The sequence below is a fragment of the Centruroides sculpturatus genome, unplaced genomic scaffold (genome assembly GCF_000671375.1).
Source record: "Centruroides sculpturatus isolate CEXI.00-Female unplaced genomic scaffold, Cexi_2.0 scaffold2306, whole genome shotgun sequence".
Classification (NCBI taxonomy): Eukaryota; Metazoa; Arthropoda; class Arachnida; order Scorpiones; family Buthidae; genus Centruroides; species Centruroides sculpturatus.
The window spans coordinates 59-21,143 of NW_019386415.1; the positions used below are offsets into that span (position 1 = coordinate 59).

Here is a 21,085-nt window from a genome sequence, read left to right on the forward strand (position 1 = left end):
TCAATATGATGTCTTCCATTCATATTAACAAACATTCCTTGCTCTTACGAATTTTTAATATAATTTATAATCTTCAATAAAGAGAGAGAAATTTTAAGTTAAATTTTAAACAAATTAAGGCAGTGAAAATTTAAACGTATTATTAAAATCAAAAACAGTTTTCTAGTCTAATATTTTCTATTAAAAGCATAAATAGATAATAGTTTGTCTGATATACTGTAAAGTGCTATTCTAGAAAACAAATCATCTGTGATTTCCCCCCTGATGATTGGAAAATGAGTAACGGCAGACATGATCATATTGCCCTTGATTAAAAATTAGTCACTTGCAATTATGACTGTAGTTATTCAATTTTGTTTTCTTTGCATTCATATCATTGTCTGTTAAAGCTTGTTCTCTCTGAAAAAAATTTTTTTTATTTCTTTGAACTTCATAATAGTATTTGTCAATTACAATAAAATATTTTTTATTTGGCTTGGCAGACTAAATAAAAATCATTTTACTGAAACTAAATAGACAAAAATGTTTAAATTTGATTAATTTACCTATTAAGATATTTTTATAAATTATATTCAGAAGAGCATTCAGTGATAGTTATTTAAATTATCTGTAACAAGAAACATTAACTATTCTAATACATATCAATAATCACTGCAAAATTAAATTGAAAATATAGTATTATTAATAAAAACAATTTGATTTATTTTGTTGTTATATAAAAAATTAGTTAAAGAAGAGCATATTCTTTTCTGTAAATTCAATTATTTGGGCATTTTTCTTCCTCCAGAAATTTTTCATTTCGATATAAGATTTATGGAAATTTTCACAATGCATCCATCATTTTGCTCTTATTACACTAATTAATTCCTGCTTATATCTAATAAAATAACTAAGGTTTTTATAACAATGTCAATTAACATCTGCCAGTATAAAAATGTTAGTAGTGCAAAGATTTTTGAACATCTCTCGTGGTAGTTGTAAGGATGGTGATATATGAATATGATAATTTTTTTAAATATAAATTATTTATTCGTATAAAAAAAGAAATTTTAATAGAATAAAAATTCAATAGGTTTCAGGTAAAGCAAGACAGGAAGGGCACCAGTAGGAGACTGCACACTACGAATTGTAATTTCTGCTACGGGCTGTAATGGCTGTTCTGTGTAACATGTACTAGTAAAGACAATTCACTTCAAATCTATCTTGATGGATAATTCACTCATTAATGACCAATGGAATCATTGCTTCATTTCTGTAGTTGGATTGTTTAATACTTTTATCATTGTATTTTGATCATTGTGTTTAAAATAGTTCTTCTCTAATACTAAAGCATTCTCATAACTTCAGCAAATTTGCAAATTGTATTGTGGATGTTGTTGTAACTTATGTTTTAATGTATGCATCATGCCACATTTACTGGACCAGATATATAAGGTCACGGGGAATTATACATTAAAAAAAAATCAGACGGGTGACTGTTGTCAAGTGTGTGTTTCTATGGAAGGTGTTTGCCACTGCCAATATAGATTTTCAATTAACAGTACACAAAGATTCGAAAGCAAAGTTGTTAATCTGTTAGACTTGTATACGAAATCGGAATTGTTGGTAAGAATTATGGTGCTAAAAAGAATGAGTAATACCAGAAGAATTGTTCTTGTGCTTTTATTTTGGTAGATACCTTGATTAGTCAGTGTTTTTGTATTGCAAGCTCAGATTTTGTGGAAGTTTAGCTGCCCATTATCCTGTATCACATAATTTGTCTTCCCAATGTTCCTTCAAATACGGACAACCGTGGGGGTGGTTGTTTTAGAGTTTAATCTAATGACCATTGGGGGTAGCGTATATATATAAATATATATTCATTTTTAATGTTTATTTTTAATACAAGAATATGCTTTTTATGATAACAAGTAAATGTTAGTGAGAATAAGTGTGAAACCTGTCATATATCAAACACTGTTAATCAATACAGGGTAATGTTACATGTGGCAATTGTGGGAATTTCCTAGAAAACTTCCCATCCTGCATTTTCCTATCATGTTTTATCAGCTAAAGGAAGTTGTTTTTTGTACAAAAATCCTGGAATTCTGCAGAAAGAAAAAAGTAATGTTTTGGTAATAGAGATTTGTGTACTGTTGTTGGAAAGTGTGATATGCAGTAACCATTTCCAAAACTGCATTGCATGAGTTTGATGTAGCAGGTTTCACAATAAATAGTGTACAGTGGCACAGTCAGTTAATAAATTTAATGGAAGTTTTCATTGGAACGTGTTTTGATAACTGGAAATAAACTTGCATTGAAGTAACATTCATCAAGCTATGTAAGTTTTCAAGTATTAACTATGACTTGAGATTGATTTGCAGTTTTTACAAATCAATCTGAACATAAATGTCAGTTGATATATATATATGATTAAAAAGAAAAAAATAATAATAAAAATTCAAAGTTTAAATATCATCATATAATATGTGTTTCCTTAGTACATTCAAAGAAAACAATCAAGCAGTTCAACAATTACACACACTTTTATTTCTACTCCTTACAGGTCCCTTTCTGTTAATTGTTCCCACCTGTTCATTCCAACAAAGAAGGGGGCAGTGTCTAAACAGCATTGCATAGAACTCTATTACAAATAATCTACTCTCAAAGTTAACAAGATATGTGTTAAAATTTCAGTAACTGTTCATTCAAAGGCACACAAAACACAGTGCATACTTTGCTATCTTTCGCACAATAAGCTTCGAAATAAGTTACAAACTCGGCTTTGAATCGGAGTTGTAAAAATAGATCTGTAAACTTTCTGAATTTACAAAGAAAAGAATGCTTTATTTAGGCACGTTTGGAATGTGGATGCAGGAACAACAAACATCCAACTGAAATAAAAGCAAAACTTGTTTAATTTGCTAGAAACAATTATGTAAACTGTAGGAATGTGTTAGGGAATTTGAATTAAAGGATTTTAACATTTATTCTGTATAAAAAACAACAGTGGACAACAACAACATTGTTTGATTACATAGTAAAGTATGTACATTTTACTGATAATGCCAAATCTTATAATTGCAATACAATTTGATAAGCATTGTTGAAAAACGACAATAAAAAGATTTAAAATAGCTTTCAACAACAAATTATTCTGGGATTCTCTTCTACCAAAAGTAATAAATTATACTGTTGTAAATACTTAAAAAAAAAAACACCAAAATTAATTAAATCCATGATTTGTTAAGCAAGGCAATATAAAAAAAAATATTCTAGTAGTCTCTACGTTGATAGTATTGTCCATGACCGTAGTTTTGATGAGAAGAAAAGGCACTGGCCCCAGGAGGCAAATGATGATGTCCTCCACTCGTCCGTGGATAGGATGGCCTAGATCGTCCCGTGTGACGTCTCATGTGGGTTCGTTCTCTGTCCATTTCCAGATCTTCTAATCTTTGGGTAAGTGCCAATTTTTGTTGTATTGCCAGACGTAAAAGTGAATTGAGAGTCTTTTTCTCTTCTTCTGCCGCCGTCAGTTGGCGTTGGAGTTCGTCCAGCTGGGTAACGTATTCTTCGCATCGAGCGGCAAACATGGCCCTCAAGGAGGCGAAGGTAGCCGCGTCTTCTTTCAGAGCCTTCAGCTCGTTTCGTAGTTTCATCATAGTTTCGCTGACTATTGTTTTCTCGTTCTCGTATTTACTTTTTAAGTTAGTCAGGGCTACTTCTGCAGTCTGCTTATTTGCTTTTAATACTGTACGTAGCGTGGCTATTTGTTCTCGTTTAGTAGACAACATAGATTTAAGTTTAATGACTTGTTCTTGCAAATCCTCCACTTCTGACGAAAACGAGCCGTCTCTGTTACTAGAATGGATAGTGTTCTGACGCTGCATTTCAATTGTTGTTTCAACAGCACGACGCAGATGTTTTATCTGATCGTGCAAAGTTTCTAATAACCTGGTGCACATTCCTGGATCGACACGAATGTCCGTATTGCCGTTTGACTGCAAAATCTTCAAACAGATCTCGCTTTTGATATTTTCTCTTAAAGCATCCATTCTGTTACAAGTCACTGATCTTTCTGATGTGGATATTACACAGTTAGATGTGTCATTTTTCACTCCATCATCTATTAATAAAAAGATTTTTTAGTTCAGTTTTATTACGTAAAGTATATAATTACTATAATAATCTCACCGGAAGGTTGCTGTGTCCCCTTAACATGGTCTAACATTATGCGATTCGGAGTTTCTCCGTTTACCATGCAAACGTGATGATAAAGCTGAGCAAGTTCTTCAGAAATCGATATCAAATCCTCCTAAAATAAAAAAAAAAAAAAAACAATTTAATCAATTTTAAGAATCAAAAATTTAATTTTTGCTGGGTGCTAAAATTTATACTTGAGTAAGATTTAAGCTTGTTTGTGTCTCTCCGGTAATTTCTCCCAAGATATTCATATCACTTTCAAGATTGGCAATTTGATTTTCATTATTTCTTACCTAAAATTCAAATTTTATAGCAGGAGTAAAATTTGATGATTTGAGATTGTAAAAACATTTATATATACTTTGTTTTTCAAATTTGCAATTTCGTCTAGCAGTTTCTCTAGGGATTCATCATCATTCTGATCAGTAGAAGCTCCTTGCTGTTGCAGACCTTTTACATCTGCTTGAAGTCTCTCCACTTGTTGAACTGCTAGTTGATATCGCTGTTCGTGTTTCTGCAGAAGTTGCCTTAGTCGAGACAATTCCGGCAAATCCTAGATGTCATTAAAATTTAAATAAGAGTAACAAAGATTTGAAGATTAAAAAACTATTTTTTTACCTTTTCCCCATCTTCCATCTGTCCTTCTATTCTTCCTTCTTCGCCGTCGAGCCTTCCGTGCAATGCAATTAGGGCATTTATGTGTTCGACCATACGTGACACGCGGCTATGCTGATCGGTTAGATCTTTTTGCGTTTTTTCCAAAAGCTGTTGAGATTCTTGTAACCTCAAGGTGAGTTGAGATTTCTCGTTTTCGGCCTACGAAATACAAATCTTGTTTAGTTTTGCATTCGTAAACTTTCACAAAGTGAAACGTACCTGTTCCAGTTGTTTTTCGAGTTTGTGTATCTCCGATCCGTGCAGTTCGCTGAACAGATCGCCAACCGTCGAAGACTGTACGTTGCCAACACCTTCTGCACGATAATAATTTTGTAATGCCATTTTGGATAGAATATACTATTACAATAAATGCTTCCTTACTTTCGTCAGAACCAACTATAAAATCGGCTTCTATTTGTTTTAGAACTGGCGTACCTGCTTCTCCGTCTTCCTCTTCTGTTCTATTTCCGTCTTCTTGGCCCATATCTGTTGGAAATAGCATGGTAAGTCACCATAAATCAATGTTTGTAAATGTGCAGAACAAATTATATGAATTTTTTTTTCTTCTGTAGTATTTTGTTATTAAGAGCATGCAATTTACAAACATTAATAAAATTTTATACTTTAACATTTCCTTGATTTTTGGTAGCTCATTATGAAAGACAAAACAAATTAATAACAAAAATAAGCTTTAATTATACTTTAAATTTTACATCTCTCCTATAACTGTGATGAACAAAAATGTTACTTTGATTCAAAAACCATTAGAACAATAATAATATGGCACAAAATACATTTGGCACACAAACATACAAAAAAAGTTTTAAATTGTTTAAAAAATTTTTTTTACAAAAATCACTTATATATGTAAAAATGTAATCCACACATTTTTATAAAAGAAACTGTGGCTTTACAAGGTAAAAAATGCTTGTTAGCTGCCAATTGGTGGTATTTAGTTATATATTTACATGTTATTCATATTTGTCCATTTGATAAAAAGTAAAATACTGTCCTCGTGCTTTGTATTGCAATATGTGTGCCATACTAATAATATTCTTTTCTAGAATACAGATGATAAAATGGCAGCAATTCGTGGAAAAAATCTTTGTAGAAATGTCAAAAAATGGTATTCCAAAAAAATCATTGTATAAAAAAAACAATACTGTCATTTTGATCAAATAAGAATATCTTACTGATGTTGCCATAGTTTTTTAAACTTTAGAAACTGACATCGATGTTTTTGTATAGAATTGTTGCTGAACCATTGCATTGTTGCCAATAGTTAGTCTTAAAATACATCAATAACAAATCTGACTAATCAAAAAGTATCAGGATAGGTTCATATAAACTGCATGTTGTGTGTGTGCAAGTGAGTGCTGTTGTCATGAGTTTATTTGCAAACGAAAAGAATTTTTACGCCTGCAATTTTTCAAAATGTCTTCCCACTGGAATTACTGTTACAAAAACCTTTGGTGACAATAGTCTTTCATAAACAAGAGGTTTTGAATAATACAAGATGTTTGAGGAAGGCAGAGAACAACATATCACTTGAGTCAAAGATATGATACTCAATGGTCATTGTTCAATAATGTCCCTAATTGTTAAACATGTTCCAGTTTCATTAGATCTTGTCAAACGGTTTTAAAAGATTATTTGGGTTTGCAGTGCATCACTTCTAGTGTAGTTCCAAAAATGTTGAATGTTTTCCAAAAAAAAAAGTGTGTTCAAGAGATGCTCTCTCAAGATGAATTGTTCTTAAAATGCATGACACCAAAACATCTCAATGATCAAGTGAATGGTGCTTGAAGGTAAAGCAAGACCAAAAAAATCACATCAAAGTCAGTCAAAAATCAAGGTTGTGGCATTGTGCATTATGAATTCCTTCCAACTGGCCAAACTGTCAACTAAGAATGTTGTTTGCATAAAGCATCCATAAAAAACAATCTGATTTGTGGTGAGAAAACTCCTGGATTTGCACCTGCTTACAATGCTCTTATTGTTTGTGAATTTCTGGCAAAAATTAAACAAATATGATACCTTGACTTTTTTATTTTCTCCATAAAATTATGCTTCAATGGTCACCATTTTCAGCCAACCTATACCATAAGACAAAATTCACTCAGAGCCCTGAAAGGGTTTTACAAAACTGATTTTAAAGCACGTATTGAGGATTGGAAAAAATGTTGGTGCAAGTACATTGCTTTGAAGGAAACAAAATAAATTTTGATAAATTCAAATAATGCCTTTTATTGAACCATTTTCGATACTTTTTGATAGTGGGGAATATCATAATATTGATTTAATAACACTAAGAACCAGAAAACTTAATTATATGAAACCCACTTCTAAAAGTTAAGATGCAGTACTTTTAATCAAAATATCTTGAGTAAAAGTGACTTGCTAATTATTTTATGTTATTTTATAAACTAAAACAGACCCAAAGTATAAAAAAATTTAATCTATTACCAGAATCAATGACCAGTAAAAAATTCATTTGGACTAAAAGCAATGCAGTTTGAAATTTCAATAAAATTTTCCCTGGTATGCTTTTTTTACGGTGAGAATATTCCAACCAAAATGGCAACAAATAATTCAAGGATAAAAGACAGACAGACGCAGCAACGGTTTTTGCCTTTTGATTTTATATAAATATTTTTAAAACTATTTTGACTACTACCGACGGTTATCGATCTAGTTACGAAACAGCTATCGACGCTGCCGCCAATATAATTCTTACTTCCAAGATGAAATCCGGCAAAGGCCAAGTTGTTAAGATTGAAAATCGACTCCGAATTCAACCGCTGGTCCAATTCTTTCTTCAGTGCGTACTTCTGTTCCCTTTCCGACTGCAACGCTTCCAGCGCTTCCTCGAGCTGCTTCTCTGCGATTTTTTTAAGCGACGTCAATTCTTCCACTTGCGAATTAAAAGATTCCATCACCTCTTGCAGACGTCTTACTTCGTGTTTTGCACCTTCAAATTCTACCTAAATAAATTAATTGAGACCTTATTGCTTTATTTAAACAATAACAGGTATCACATTATTCTTAAAATAAAGCTTATTAAATAAGTGCAAAGCAAATTGGAAGGCTTTTGCTATAGTTAACATATTTGTAAATTGAAATGTTAAATTATTTACTGCTACTACCATATAAAATTTATGAGGTGAGCATATTAAATAACAGTTGTCAGTCTTTGGATCAGAACTTTATAAATAAATAAATATATATATATATAATTCATTAGAAGTGAAATACAGTATTTGATTTCAAGTAAATCACAGTTTTCTAAATTGAGTTACAGTGTGACCAATGTACTGCACTAAACCACCAAAGTGCAATTTGGTTCGCACCAAAGTTATCTCTCTCTTGAAATACACCATGTTTTCACTGCTTTTTTAGTTATATATAGTGTTCTTTGTCACTACCTTTTGGGCACCCCTATGTTTTGTATCCTTTAGTTCAAAATTTTCCAAATGGAACTTTTTAAATTGCATTTAACTTGTTTGAAGTTTATGAGCATCTTCCCCACATGCACTGAATTTTTTTACTGTTTGTATGGCATTACAGTATATCCTTTCAGAAGCAAAGTATAATATACCTGATATACTTTATATGTGAAGACAATTCAACTTTATTTCATATTTTGTTTGAATAAAATCAAGCTTCTAAACAAGAATACAAACTTATTTTAATCTCACATAACAAATTTTACAATTTATAATTGTTAAAGTAAAAATGACAGCTGTTTGAATAAAGCTTTTGCTTATTTTTTTTATCCAATATGACCTTTACTTATTAATCATGGCAGCTGAAAAGCATGTGGAAGCAATAAACTCTAGGAGGAAGATTGAGATTAAAAAGAAACTTATCATGCAGTATGAAAGCAGTACATGAGGCAGATCAGGCAGCCATGTTTAAGATGCTGAAGTCAATGGTGAGACCAATAAATGTCATTTAATTTCACACTATTTACGTATTTCATTTATTATTAAGACATTTCATTGTATTAATTTTACCTTAAATTTAAATTATGTATATTTGCTGTTTTAGCAAAATGAACGTTGTTCATATGCTCTCATACTTTGAACTTTAAACTGTATACCTTTCCTGATGTCTGGACAATACAGTGTCGTCATACAATTGCGAGATTGTCATGACATATGGTTAAGACCCCACTTAACGCTGATTCTATATAATGTGGTCTGTTCGAAGCCTGAAAAAAGCTCAAAATCTACGCCAATTCAAATTATCGTGGCACTTCATTGATTTGTTTATAATACGGTTATTTGCGAACACAAATCAATCAACAAAAGGTGGCAATTCACTATAGCCTAAATCTATGTTTGGTGAAATTTTGGAAAAAATATAACACCATGGATACCATAGGCAATATCGACTATGTATGGTAAGAATTAACTGATAAATGCCTGAATGAAGTGTGGAAGAAGTTATGGCTGAAGGTATTCAAGAATTCTCAATGAGAAGAGCCTATTGCTGTATTGTTAGGTTGACAATCTAATTGATACAGCAGGACTAGATGTAGACGAGCAGGGTATTGAGGACTTTACTGCAGGTTTATGGTGAGAGCCTTACCAACGATGACCTTCAAGAACTGGCAGAAAAAGGAATTCCAAAAATGAAAAACCCAAAGAATTTGTCTACAGTTTCCTTAGTAAAAGTTTGGTAATGATAACCAAAATCATTTATTAAATTGTAATGAATGATTCAAATTTTGAAAGGAGTGCAAAAGCAAAACGAGGCGTTTTGGATGCAATCTCTTGTTACAGACATTTGCTTAAGGAAAGAAAAAAGCAACAAATGAAACTACACGACTTTATCGCAAAAAACAAGAATTTCAAAAGAGCCAGGACCTTTGTCACAAAAAATGAACTTAACATTTCTGTTTGCATATGTTTGTGTGTTATTTAACATATATTATTATGCAAATTAATATATAAATAACTTGACCAAAAATAAACAGATTTTACTTTGTGTGTTCCCCTTTCCCTATTTACTCCGTGCTAAAATGACCTCGTTTAACATTGTTTCATTTAGCGCTTTGTTGTCTAGGAACGCATCCCCCGCGTTAAGCAGGGTCTTACTGTATAAAGTAGCCTTTTTAAACTTTTTTTCTTTTTAAATAAACCTGGAATTTTTAGTTAAAGAAAAATTGTACTTATAAGGAATGTCCAAAAGGAATTTCAAAAATTAATAACACTTTTGATGCAAATGTTTTTGGGCATTTTAAAAACGCAAACATTTAATCAAGATTTTTATTCACAAACATTACTAGTCAAGATCCAGAATGAGTTTGAATGTTATAGTACTACTCTTTTCAGCACATCAGTTATAGTTGATAAGTCTGAGAATACTGTTAATGGTAGATCTTTTTTTGAGTGTGACAAATTTTGGAAAATGTTCACAGTAGACACCGACAGAACAAACAAATTTGGTGAAATCTACCAATGCAGTGCCACCTTTCGGGATTTGAGTGATGAAAAAGCAGTGAGAAGATTCAAATTTATGATTCTATAATCTTTTTTGAGGATTTGTTAGAGATTTGAACACATCCTTATTTTTTAATCTATCATCATCATTTGAATAGAGATCCATTTTTGAAAATTAATGTTCAAATTTTTAAAAAATTCAATAATTTCTCTAAACTAGTTTTCTGCACAACAGTTATAACTAATAGACATTAACATAATGGAACATTTTACTTGTTGAGTGAGCATAGTTGATGCAACTATATATGTATGACATGACAACTTTCATGTCTTTAGTCATGAATTGTACACTGTACCTCACAAACAGAAATTCCAACAGCAGTTTGAATACCATTCAACAAGTGTTTATACTCATCATTCAGTATCCTCATATTTCTTAACTATTTTAAAACAAAAATATATAATTATTTTTTTTATAGTAGTTATGCTTTTTGTTTGTTTTAAAATGGGCATAAGAAATATGGGGATATTTAGTAGTATATAATTATCATAAAAATGACATTTAATATACTACTTTGTGTGAAATTGACCAGGATCTTCTTTTTGTATGGTCAAAAAAAAAATATTAAAACAATCTGCCAGTCTTTCATTTGAAGTCAAAATCAACTTTTCTTAGTCTTCACATTACAAATCTATGGATAATTTGTGTTTTTAACATTGACAACATGCCAATGGCCATCAGATTTAAATTGCCATACTGAACCTGTGTCTCAGACTAGTGAATCCCAGATTAAATCTCAATACTCTAAAGTTAATTATTTTTTAAAATGTACTATTTATTCAAATTTTAAGAGGAATGTCAGAAGTTTCATTTAATCAGGTTGAATTGTATTAAAAGATTTTTTTCCTGTTTTATAGCTTTCTCATATAAAAACCTTTATCATGTATTAAGCATCTGTTAAAATATAGTTGTTTACTAAACATTAAAAAAAAAAAAAAAAAGAAAAATATAGATTAACTAGACCACCAAATAAAATTATATAACAAATTATTAATACCTGTGATGAACGAAGCGAGGAAACTTGTTTTTGTAAAGAAATATTTTCTTCTTCCAGCTCATTGTTATCACCAAGCAACCTTGCTTCACGAAATTTCAATTCTTTTAATTCTGTTTTTAAATTTTTCTTTTCCCAATCGTAAATTTCACATCGTTTGGCCAAATCAGCATTTTCTTGTTGTATGCGTTCCTTTTCTGCTTCTACACGAGCCAATTCTTGACGGACCTAAAATATTATAAAAAGAATAATGCTTCGTGAAATCTTAGAAAATAGTAGTAAAAATAATTATTTTATCATTAAAGTTTAAAGTTATTAAACAACTAAGAATGCACCAGTAATAATTTTTTTTATCTCTAATCATCAATACAATATTTCTAGTATTGTTTTTTTTATGTCAATGTTGTTAACAAAATCATTGATTAAAATTTAGTTACAAATTTTACAGAAAATACAACAGTGAGTGAATATTTTGACTTATCAAATCTTTTGTATATAATCTGAATTTGATGCATGTAATTTTATCAAAATGATAAAATCCAATTCAAACAAACTAAGACCATTCATTCAAACACAAAATAGAAACAATATTTTATATGACAAATAATTTTCTCAAAATATTTGAAATCAATTTAAAATTATATTCTTAAATAGGATGGAAAAACTGTAATAATTTATATGCCTTTATGTTGAACATTGGTGTTAAGTTAATAAATTGCTGGATTAAAAATTGTTTATTTATATGCAATACTACAAATAGTTTTACAGATTCATTTATCTTACATAACATATTATAGACAAATCAATACAATTCAAATTAAGTGAGAAATATACATCAGTTCTAAAATTTTTAATATTTAGATTAATTTCATTTGATATTAATAAAATAAAAACTAAGCCATCTTATGCTTTAATTATATCTAGATATAATTCAATAAATTTGTACAAAAAAAGTACAAAAATATAAATTCATGTATTTCTTTGTTTTTTCTGATAGATGTTTCATTTTCATTACAGTTCCGAATTTTTAAATTGACAAAATTGATGAAAATTTGTTTTTTAGCAATGCTATATTAGAAACAAACATTTTTGGCCAAGTGTAGGGGCCAGCTTCAGGTTCTACACCTATGAATTGAACAGTCAACCTGGATGGTGTAAGGCAGTGTTTCTCAACGGGGGCGATATTGTGGGCATTTTTCCATGTTGAGGGACGATTTGTAACAATTTATATTTTGGGGGCGAAAAACAATTTTCTGGGTGATATAGTAAAACATTATATTAAGAATAATTAGATATTTTATTCGTTATATCGTTCAATAATTAAACAAATAACATTATACTAGTCACTAGTCTGTTCAATGCAGTACGAATTTGGCGTTAGCCTTGGCCCTCGGCATTGGAATTTTGAAGTGAAGGGGGCGACAATTCGTTAGAGGTTGAGAAACACTGGTGTAAGGAATGTGTGATATTGATGAATGTTACAATAAGTTTCAGCTTTGAACAATACATTGACAAAAATTTTAACAAAAAATCTGAAATCCACCAATATCTTCCAATTAGTCTCAAACCTCTGCCCTACTCTGTTTTCAGGAAAGAGATGGAAGTCTTCACACCTTCAATGTGTGAAGACTTTCACCTTTCAGACTTCCATTTAGCTTGGAACTTTTTAAACACCCAGCATACAGCCCCAATTTAGCACTGAGCAACATCCACCTCTTTCCTCTGCTAGGAGAGCAGAGGTTCGAGACTAATGACAATCTTCAAAACAATGTTAAGGCCCATCTCAAGTTACTGGCGGCAACAATCTATAAAGAGGGGATTCCAAAGCTCGTCCACAGATAGACAAATGCCTCAATCTTCATGATGATTATGTCAAAAAGTAACTAACTTCTGGTAATAAATTCATTTTGTTATTTACACTTGTCTTTGTTTTATGGACCATCGGAGGTTGAAAAAACCACCCTCATAGATATCATCTGAAATGAATGAATAAAAAATATCTAGCTTTCCAAGATTTTAGTAATGTATTTAAATTTATTATTTATTATTTGTCTGCCTGGAAATATAGCTTCTGTGGAGAGAATATTTTCTGTGATGAATAGCATGCAGTTAAAAAAGAAATCCAGATTAAGATGTTAAAACTATGCAAACCATGTTAATGATAAGATAAAATTATATGGTAAGATCATAAGAATTTGTTATACAAAATAAGTTTCAAAAAATATTCTTGGTTAAATGATATACATTTATCTAAAAAGATTTTTTTACAAAGATTTCTTTTAAGAACTATTGTAATCATATTCAAGATTTTTATTTAATAAAAAAGTCTGTTGAATACTTTCTCATTCTTTTCAAACATTTCCTCTTTCTGTCCCATTCTGGCTTTGTATAACTCAGTCGAAGACTGATAAGATATTCTTACTTACAAAATGTATTTTGATTCACATATTTTTATGAATTTAAATATACTTATGTACTGTACATTGTACAAGAAAACTTATTTCTGTCCATTTGGAAAGCTGCATCTTACAACAGAGTACCTCTTCAATAAATGAATTCTTTGCAATCATGAACTGTTTATCAAACAACTATACTGCTTAACTCAATTTTATGTAACCCAATATAATGGATGTAAGAAACAGTGAATCATATAGATGCCTTGGAACAGACAGATTTAAGTCAAATACAATATTCGAGACTGTCAGACTACAACAATCAAGTGAACAGAATGCAGCAGAATGGCAATCATTGTTTATTTCCCTGATTGGAAGTGTGGGTATTTGTTTCATTCATGTAAGCTTCATATAGGCTCATACAAAGTTTGATTTATAGTTAAATACCTTCAAATGCAATAGACAATTGATATTTGTGAACATTTACTCCCCCTATCAAAGGATCAATAGTTTTTTTTCATATATATTTTTGCCATTTGATAATCAGTAAGCATTAATTAGTGCATTCTTAGTTTTTAAACAAGGAAATATTCACATAAAATTCTGTTCACAAAAAATAATTTATTTTTAATATAAGTTGTTATATTACATAAAAAGCAATACAAAATAATTCAATCAAACAGATCATAACAATATTTAAGACTGTACATAATTGAAACTTTGGGGACATAGTACTGACCCTCAATTCGTGGCATTCTGAACTATTCAATTATGAATGATGCACCCAGCACACATCCATATCAGCTAGAGAAAAAGTACACCAGAATCATTGCTTACTGCAAAAAAATAAACTGAATGATATTATGTCCTGATGAGATGGGTTACTGAAGCATACCAAGCTTTCTGTTACCAGATCAAGGAAGATGACACTGTTGTTGATGTAAAAAACATTGACGAATAACACCAAGAAAAATAAAATAATATAAAGAAAAAAAATGGAAATAAAAATCATAATCTTTTCTGTTTTGAGCATGAGATTACAGCCACATCTGCAGGCAAAGTTCAGAAGGCAAAAATATTAACACACACAGTCATATGATTTCAAGGTTTTTTCAAGATATTCAAACTCGATTACCTCAAACATTCTGAGGGTTGGCACTATATGTCCTTGAGGGCTTCAATTAATAGCAGGTTTTAACTCTTATTACTTTGAATTCAACATCATTTTAATATATAACAATTTATCGTAAAAATTTCTTTTCTTACATATACTTTCCCAAAATTTATTCTACTATTGAATTATTCATTTATAAGTTATTACAAAGCTGATTAATTAATGTTTTTATTACCATTAAGATAAAAAAAATTGGAAATAATATTAATTTATATTTCCAAGAGAAATAGATTCTGAGAAGAAAAATGATATTGCAAGAGAATTTGATATTACTCCTTTAATTAACATAATCTAAATTTTAATTGAGTCAACACATGAGAAAATTTCATTTCTAAAGGCTTTGGACAGCCTGCATATTTGCCCTTTATTATTGATGTCTCAGAGAATATTTTTCAACAGTTTAATAAAGTTGCAAGCTTCATTTTTAATGTTTCTACTAAAAATATGACAGTTGAAAATAATGAACTAGTAAATAAATAATTGCTGGTTTTAGGCAATTATTTATTTATTGAATTCTATGCCAGTAATATCATGGTGATTGTAATGAAGTAGTATACGAATTTTTTTTATTAGTAACATTTGTTTAACTGTTTTCTAATAATATTTATAATCTACAATGAATAAAGAAACAACAATAAAATTTATCTTTAATTGAGAAGATTTAAGCACAATAGAAAGTAATATTCATTAAATTAGTTTATTAATTTCTTTAAAATGAATCTATTAAATCAGTCTGTCAACATACAAGAAAACTGTTTGTTATTAGAGAGTTCACTGTATTGGAATTTGACTTGTATTTTGAATATAAATATTAGTTTGAGATAGAAAACAGCTTTAATAAAATTTAATTTCATATTATACTTTGACAAGAATTTTATCAACTAAAGACACTATATAGTTTAGTCATAGCTTACACTTAAATATATTTTTAGTTTCTTTAGATTGTTATTGAATAAAATGGATTATTCTTTATCATATTAGAGCACAAAAATTATTGTTATAAAAAGTTTGGTACAAATTTAAATTCTTATTAATATTTTAAAAAGCAAATTTACCAATTTTAATTCTCTCTCCAATTCTTGAAGTGTAGAAGTAAATGATGCTTCTTTACTAGCAGTTTCTTGAAGCAAACTTTCTTCCTGTTCAATTCCAGTAGTAGCACTTACTTTTTGGCTTGTTTGAAATTTTGCTAAAGCCTACAATGGACAAAAATAATTTATATATAATGTATTATATATATTTGAAAACTATATTAAACTATATACATATATATTATTTGTTTTAAAGAAATCATTATTCAAAACAATTAAAAATTTATAATTAATATGCTAATTGAATATTCATCAATTATGATAAATAAAGTCTGGCCATCTCTGCTGTTAATAAAGTTTGTCACATTAGGTGCCATATATTGCCTATCAGAAATGTGTAAGAGCTGCATTGTTTATTGGAATGGTATTATATATCGTCAGAAGATATCCAATTTTAAACAATTTTACAGAAAAGCCAGAAGAAACTGAGACATATAAAAAAAAATTCAATTTATGTTATATTGATCTGATTTCTTCATACTTCTCTTCATAGGATATTTTCATTGAAAATTTTTGTTGTTTCTGTAACTTCACTTGTCAGTTAGAAGAAAAGTGACATACAATTTTATGGCACAGATCTGACAATATACAGTTATCATTGTTCTATAATAGCACATATCACTGTTATGTTTAGGTATCTAAAAACTTAAAAAAGTTAGAGAAAATAAGTTTATTGTAAACTATCTAAATGCACATCAATGTTTCTCCTTCATTATAGACTGGTAGAAGATTAATGAGTTTGTAGTTGAGATGCTAACTATTTAAAAATTTAGTTCATCTGAATGTATCTTAGCTTTCGGTTGCCTGTTCAAGTCATGCTTACAATACAAGTCATGCGTACAATCCATGCTGTACAATCCAATACACTACATAATAGTTAGCGAACTTATAAAAATATTACGTGTGCAAGTACTATGTCTCAAGTTTATAAAAAGAAATTATTGTAGGTATACAGAAGATGCATTAAAGTCATTTACAATTATCAGATTTTCCTCTATGAACACTCCTGTAACTTCCAAACAGAATTTTAGAAGTTTGCCTAAGTCTAAATTAATATGATAAGCATAAACACTTACATTATAAACCTTTCTTTTTACACTAGTTAACTAGTAATAATCTACCTTCTAATCTATTCCAATTTAGAGAAAGTTCTACCAAACTTAGTCTAAATTCTTTACTTAATCAAATATTCAAGCCAGATTTAATACTGCACTAATTAAATATACAAATGATATGTGTATGTAATTTGAAACTTTTATTATTATTATTTTTAATATAATTTGGACTAAAGTTAAAATTACTCAATTATTTAAACAAGCTTTTTAAATTAAAATGATTCAAATTATAACAGTATAAAACAATATACCATATATCCTTAAAAGACATATTCAGAGAATAACAACATGATAGCATTAAAATAAATGATAATTTTTTTCAACAATTCTACACATTAAACATTGTGTTCTGCTAATAGTACTTGTGCTCATTCTATAAAATTTCTAGATGAACAATTATAATTAGCATAAATCATACTAAATAGTAAAGCAAGATTCATTTTACATTCAATATAAATGAATAGTGATAACTCAGATAATGTAGCCATTTTGTAAAAACTTAGCACATTATAGTTTGTAAAAAGTGCAAATAGAAAAGTTGCAAAAATGATTTTAATACCCTTAATCCATTAAATATTAGCAAACTATAATTCATTTATGAACAAAGTATGCATTATTATTAGTTACATACTGAATAAAAAAAATATATATATATATGTATATATATAGTGTAAAAGATATTAAAAAAATGTGGTATTACAGTAAAAATTAAAAACTGAAAGAGTATTAATCACAAATAATAATCAATCTAATGTATTTAATTTATAATTACTGGCAGACAACTATTATACAACAATAATTACAGGTATTAAAATTTCATAATTTATTATAAGAAATTATTATTTGAAGATCTTTATGATCTACTTAAATAAGCATGAACTAAAACAACAACAGTTAATACAACAATTAAAAATTATTTTTAATAGAATATTTAATATTTCAGATATAATTTTGGACATCAAATTTAATGAGAGTCATCAAAACAAGAAAATAAAAAAAATAAGATCCTAAAATATTAATAATGAGTAAGCATAAAGAAGACATTTGTGATATGGAAGTTGTCTATAGCATTCATAAATAATTATTATCCTCAAACTGTTCATGTATATCTGCAAGACGAGTCCTTGTTCTAGAATGCTTCTTATTTAATTTACATCTCAATTTTGTTTTGGAAAATTAAAAAGTGAAACAAATTAATATATAATCAAAGCCCGTTAAAAAGAAAATATTCTCATTTTAACTATACTATTTCCTAAAATAAAAATGGAGCTGATGTTCCGAATCTTGAATGTGTATCACTTTGCTACTGTAACTAAGCAATAAAGATAGAATATAATGTTTTAAAATTCAAACATTGTGTCATACGGTGTCATGTGACTTTTCTTTATATAAATTCAAATTTCTTGCAAAATTGTCACAAATTTTAAATATACAACAGTTTAAATATATTTTATAGTTTTCAGTATATATTCTCTACGTAATTATGTTCTATTTCATGAACTCAGAATTATTTTCCTTCACACATGTATACCAAATATACTGTACATCAGCTCCATTCTTGGTCTGGAAAAGACAAAATTGTAAGAAAACAAAAACTATAAAGATATATATATTAAATATTATAACTTCATAAAAGATTTTGGAAATGTTACTAAAACCATGTTTAATTTTAATAAACATTCTGTATATGAATATAAAATATGCCTACACAATTGAAGTGTGTAGCAGAAAACATTTTATAATTATTATATAAAATTTGATTTTATTTAAAACAGTTTTAAATTATAATAAATTCCTAAGTGAATATTTTATGCTCTGGTGAATACATGTTCAAGACAGCATTGAATATACTCTAGGTCATGACTGAATAAAAATAAAATATTTGACTATACACAATACTAGGAAATAAAAGTTGAATAACTTATTTCCTAGTATTGAATAACTTTGAAATAAAATAAAAGTTGAATGAAATAATATGCATTTGTTTTAAATTTGGATTTGTTCTAAGACAAAAATTAGCACACTTTTATAGTATTTTTATTTAATAATTCATAAGATAAAAGATCCACTTATGATATGGTAAATTTAGATATATTTTTCATTTTAATTGAATTTTACGAATAAGAATACACTTAAATTATTATAAATTTTTTAATTATATATGAATTCCAAATTAATTCTTATGCCAAAAATTTTAGAAATTCTACTTAGGAAGATATAAAATATACCTATTCATATACTGCCCAATTATTGGAAAATACTAGCTTTCAAAATTAATATTATGAGCTTAAATTATTACAATAATTATATAAATTTATATATTATTCATATAATTCAGTCCTATTTGACAATATATTTTAACACTGAATTATATAATGATGCTGTGTATTCTTTTCATAAAGAGAATTTACTACTACTCAGCAAATAAAATTACACTAGTGTTATGAAAATATGCAAAACTTTGCAGTTTAGAATGTGTATATATACATATACATTCTAAACTGAGTGTCTTTAAGCTATATCTGAAATACAGTTTTGCAAAAGATAAATAAAAGAAGGATTTTGATCATCATAATGTTGTTTCCTACATGAAGATCACTCAAAGTCTTAATTATAAATTTGTAATAATGTAATTGTTTAAAAATTTAACATTTCTTTTTAGTTGTTAATTCGTGAAAATCAACAAATTTTTATTTTTATACAGGCAAGCATAATATCAGAATAATCTGTATATCTAAACAACGTAATTCATCTGACATTTCTTCAATTGAGAAAAGGTTCTCATAATAATTATAGTAAAAATAGGTGCATTCTTATAAGCCATATATATACAAGGATAATAGATAATTCTCATATTTAAGAAAAATCTTCCTTCATCAAAAAGTAAATTTTATGGAAAATTTTAGTAAATATCATATAATCTAATATATTTATTAATCTATTATAAAATATTTTATAACTGATATTGTTCACTATTCTTAAAATCATTTGAATAATTTTTTATTTGTACCTAACATAACTTTATTATCAAATCAAGTTTGTATAGCATCAGCATTGTAAGAAAATCAGATATGTGATTAGTTGAAATAATTTTCATTATCAAGTACAATATTAATGAATTTCAAAATAATTTGTAAAATAGCTAAACTTGTTAAAAATCACTTCTGATGCAAAATTTATTTTGCATTTTGTTAGTAATTGCTAAATGAATACATTGATACCTCCAGCACATGAAAATAAGCACATGAAAAAAAATTCAAATAAGAATAATAACACAAAACAGGTTAAATTAAATGAGCTGATATTGATACAAACAATATATAAATACATTTATACACACAAACAAATATGTATATATCCACACACACAATATATATATAAAATAATAAAGATAGAACATGAGTGTAGTAAATGTCTAAATGGATGATTATGAGATATCAAAATGCATTTTTCAGGCTAAAGAGAGCAGGGAGTTAGTGGAAAAATACATGGCTCCCAACTCCTATAAAAAGATTTGACTCCAACTCTCCATCCCTGATAGAGAGTCTGCATCCTTTTAGTTAATTTAAACATTTCTAGTAACTCTAATCCTTTCAGCTCTGCTATGTTACTTATAGGTGTATTAGCTGCACATCTTTCAGCCTAATTTCTATCTCTGGAACTAAAGCATAGATGACCAAAGCATAATCAGCTCTTTCTTGTTAATGACTTATCGATGCTCCTTTAATCTGCTGTGTAATGAATGGTTTGCGGCTCCTAAATATTAAGTTACTGTCAAATCTAAGGTTCCTATATACATCTGGAACACTTATATTTTCTATTTTACTTTTGTTGTTCCTTAATAACTTGTATATTGATGGGATCTACAGTATCAATAATCTTGTATTTATAATCTTTGCTATCTCCTTATATACATTGATAAGATTCTTGTGATAGATATGATGTTGGGGCTCATTATATCACATTTGTTG

At 28.6% G+C, this 21,085-nt stretch overlaps 1 protein-coding gene across 4 annotated transcripts in view; it reads right to left on the reverse strand.

Annotated features, from left to right (window-relative positions):
* Nucleotides 1-2,520: 2,520 nt before the first annotated feature.
* The window catches only part of LOC111614901 (protein bicaudal D-like), a 33,554-nt gene continuing 14,989 nt past the window's right edge, over nt 2,521-21,085 (reverse strand). Inside the window, exons 2-11 of one of the 4 annotated variants that reach the window (XM_023356273.1) lie at nt 15,964-16,104; nt 11,345-11,569; nt 7,577-7,823; nt 5,275-5,325; nt 5,059-5,150; nt 4,801-4,998; nt 4,544-4,735; nt 4,377-4,475; nt 4,174-4,294; nt 2,521-4,105 (exon numbers count right to left, since the gene is read on the reverse strand). In XM_023356273.1, the coding sequence (XP_023212041.1) occupies nt 3,255-4,105; nt 4,174-4,294; nt 4,377-4,475; nt 4,544-4,735; nt 4,801-4,998; nt 5,059-5,150; nt 5,275-5,325; nt 7,577-7,823; nt 11,345-11,569; nt 15,964-16,104 (2,217 nt within the window). In that variant the 3' untranslated portion in view covers nt 2,521-3,254. Of the gene's footprint in view, nt 4,106-4,173; nt 4,295-4,376; nt 4,476-4,543; nt 4,736-4,800; nt 4,999-5,058; nt 5,154-5,220; nt 5,326-7,576; nt 7,824-11,344; nt 11,570-15,963; nt 16,105-21,085 lie in introns of all 4 variants that reach the window. The other 3 variants (XM_023356272.1, XM_023356271.1, XM_023356270.1) reach the window with 3 other exon arrangements.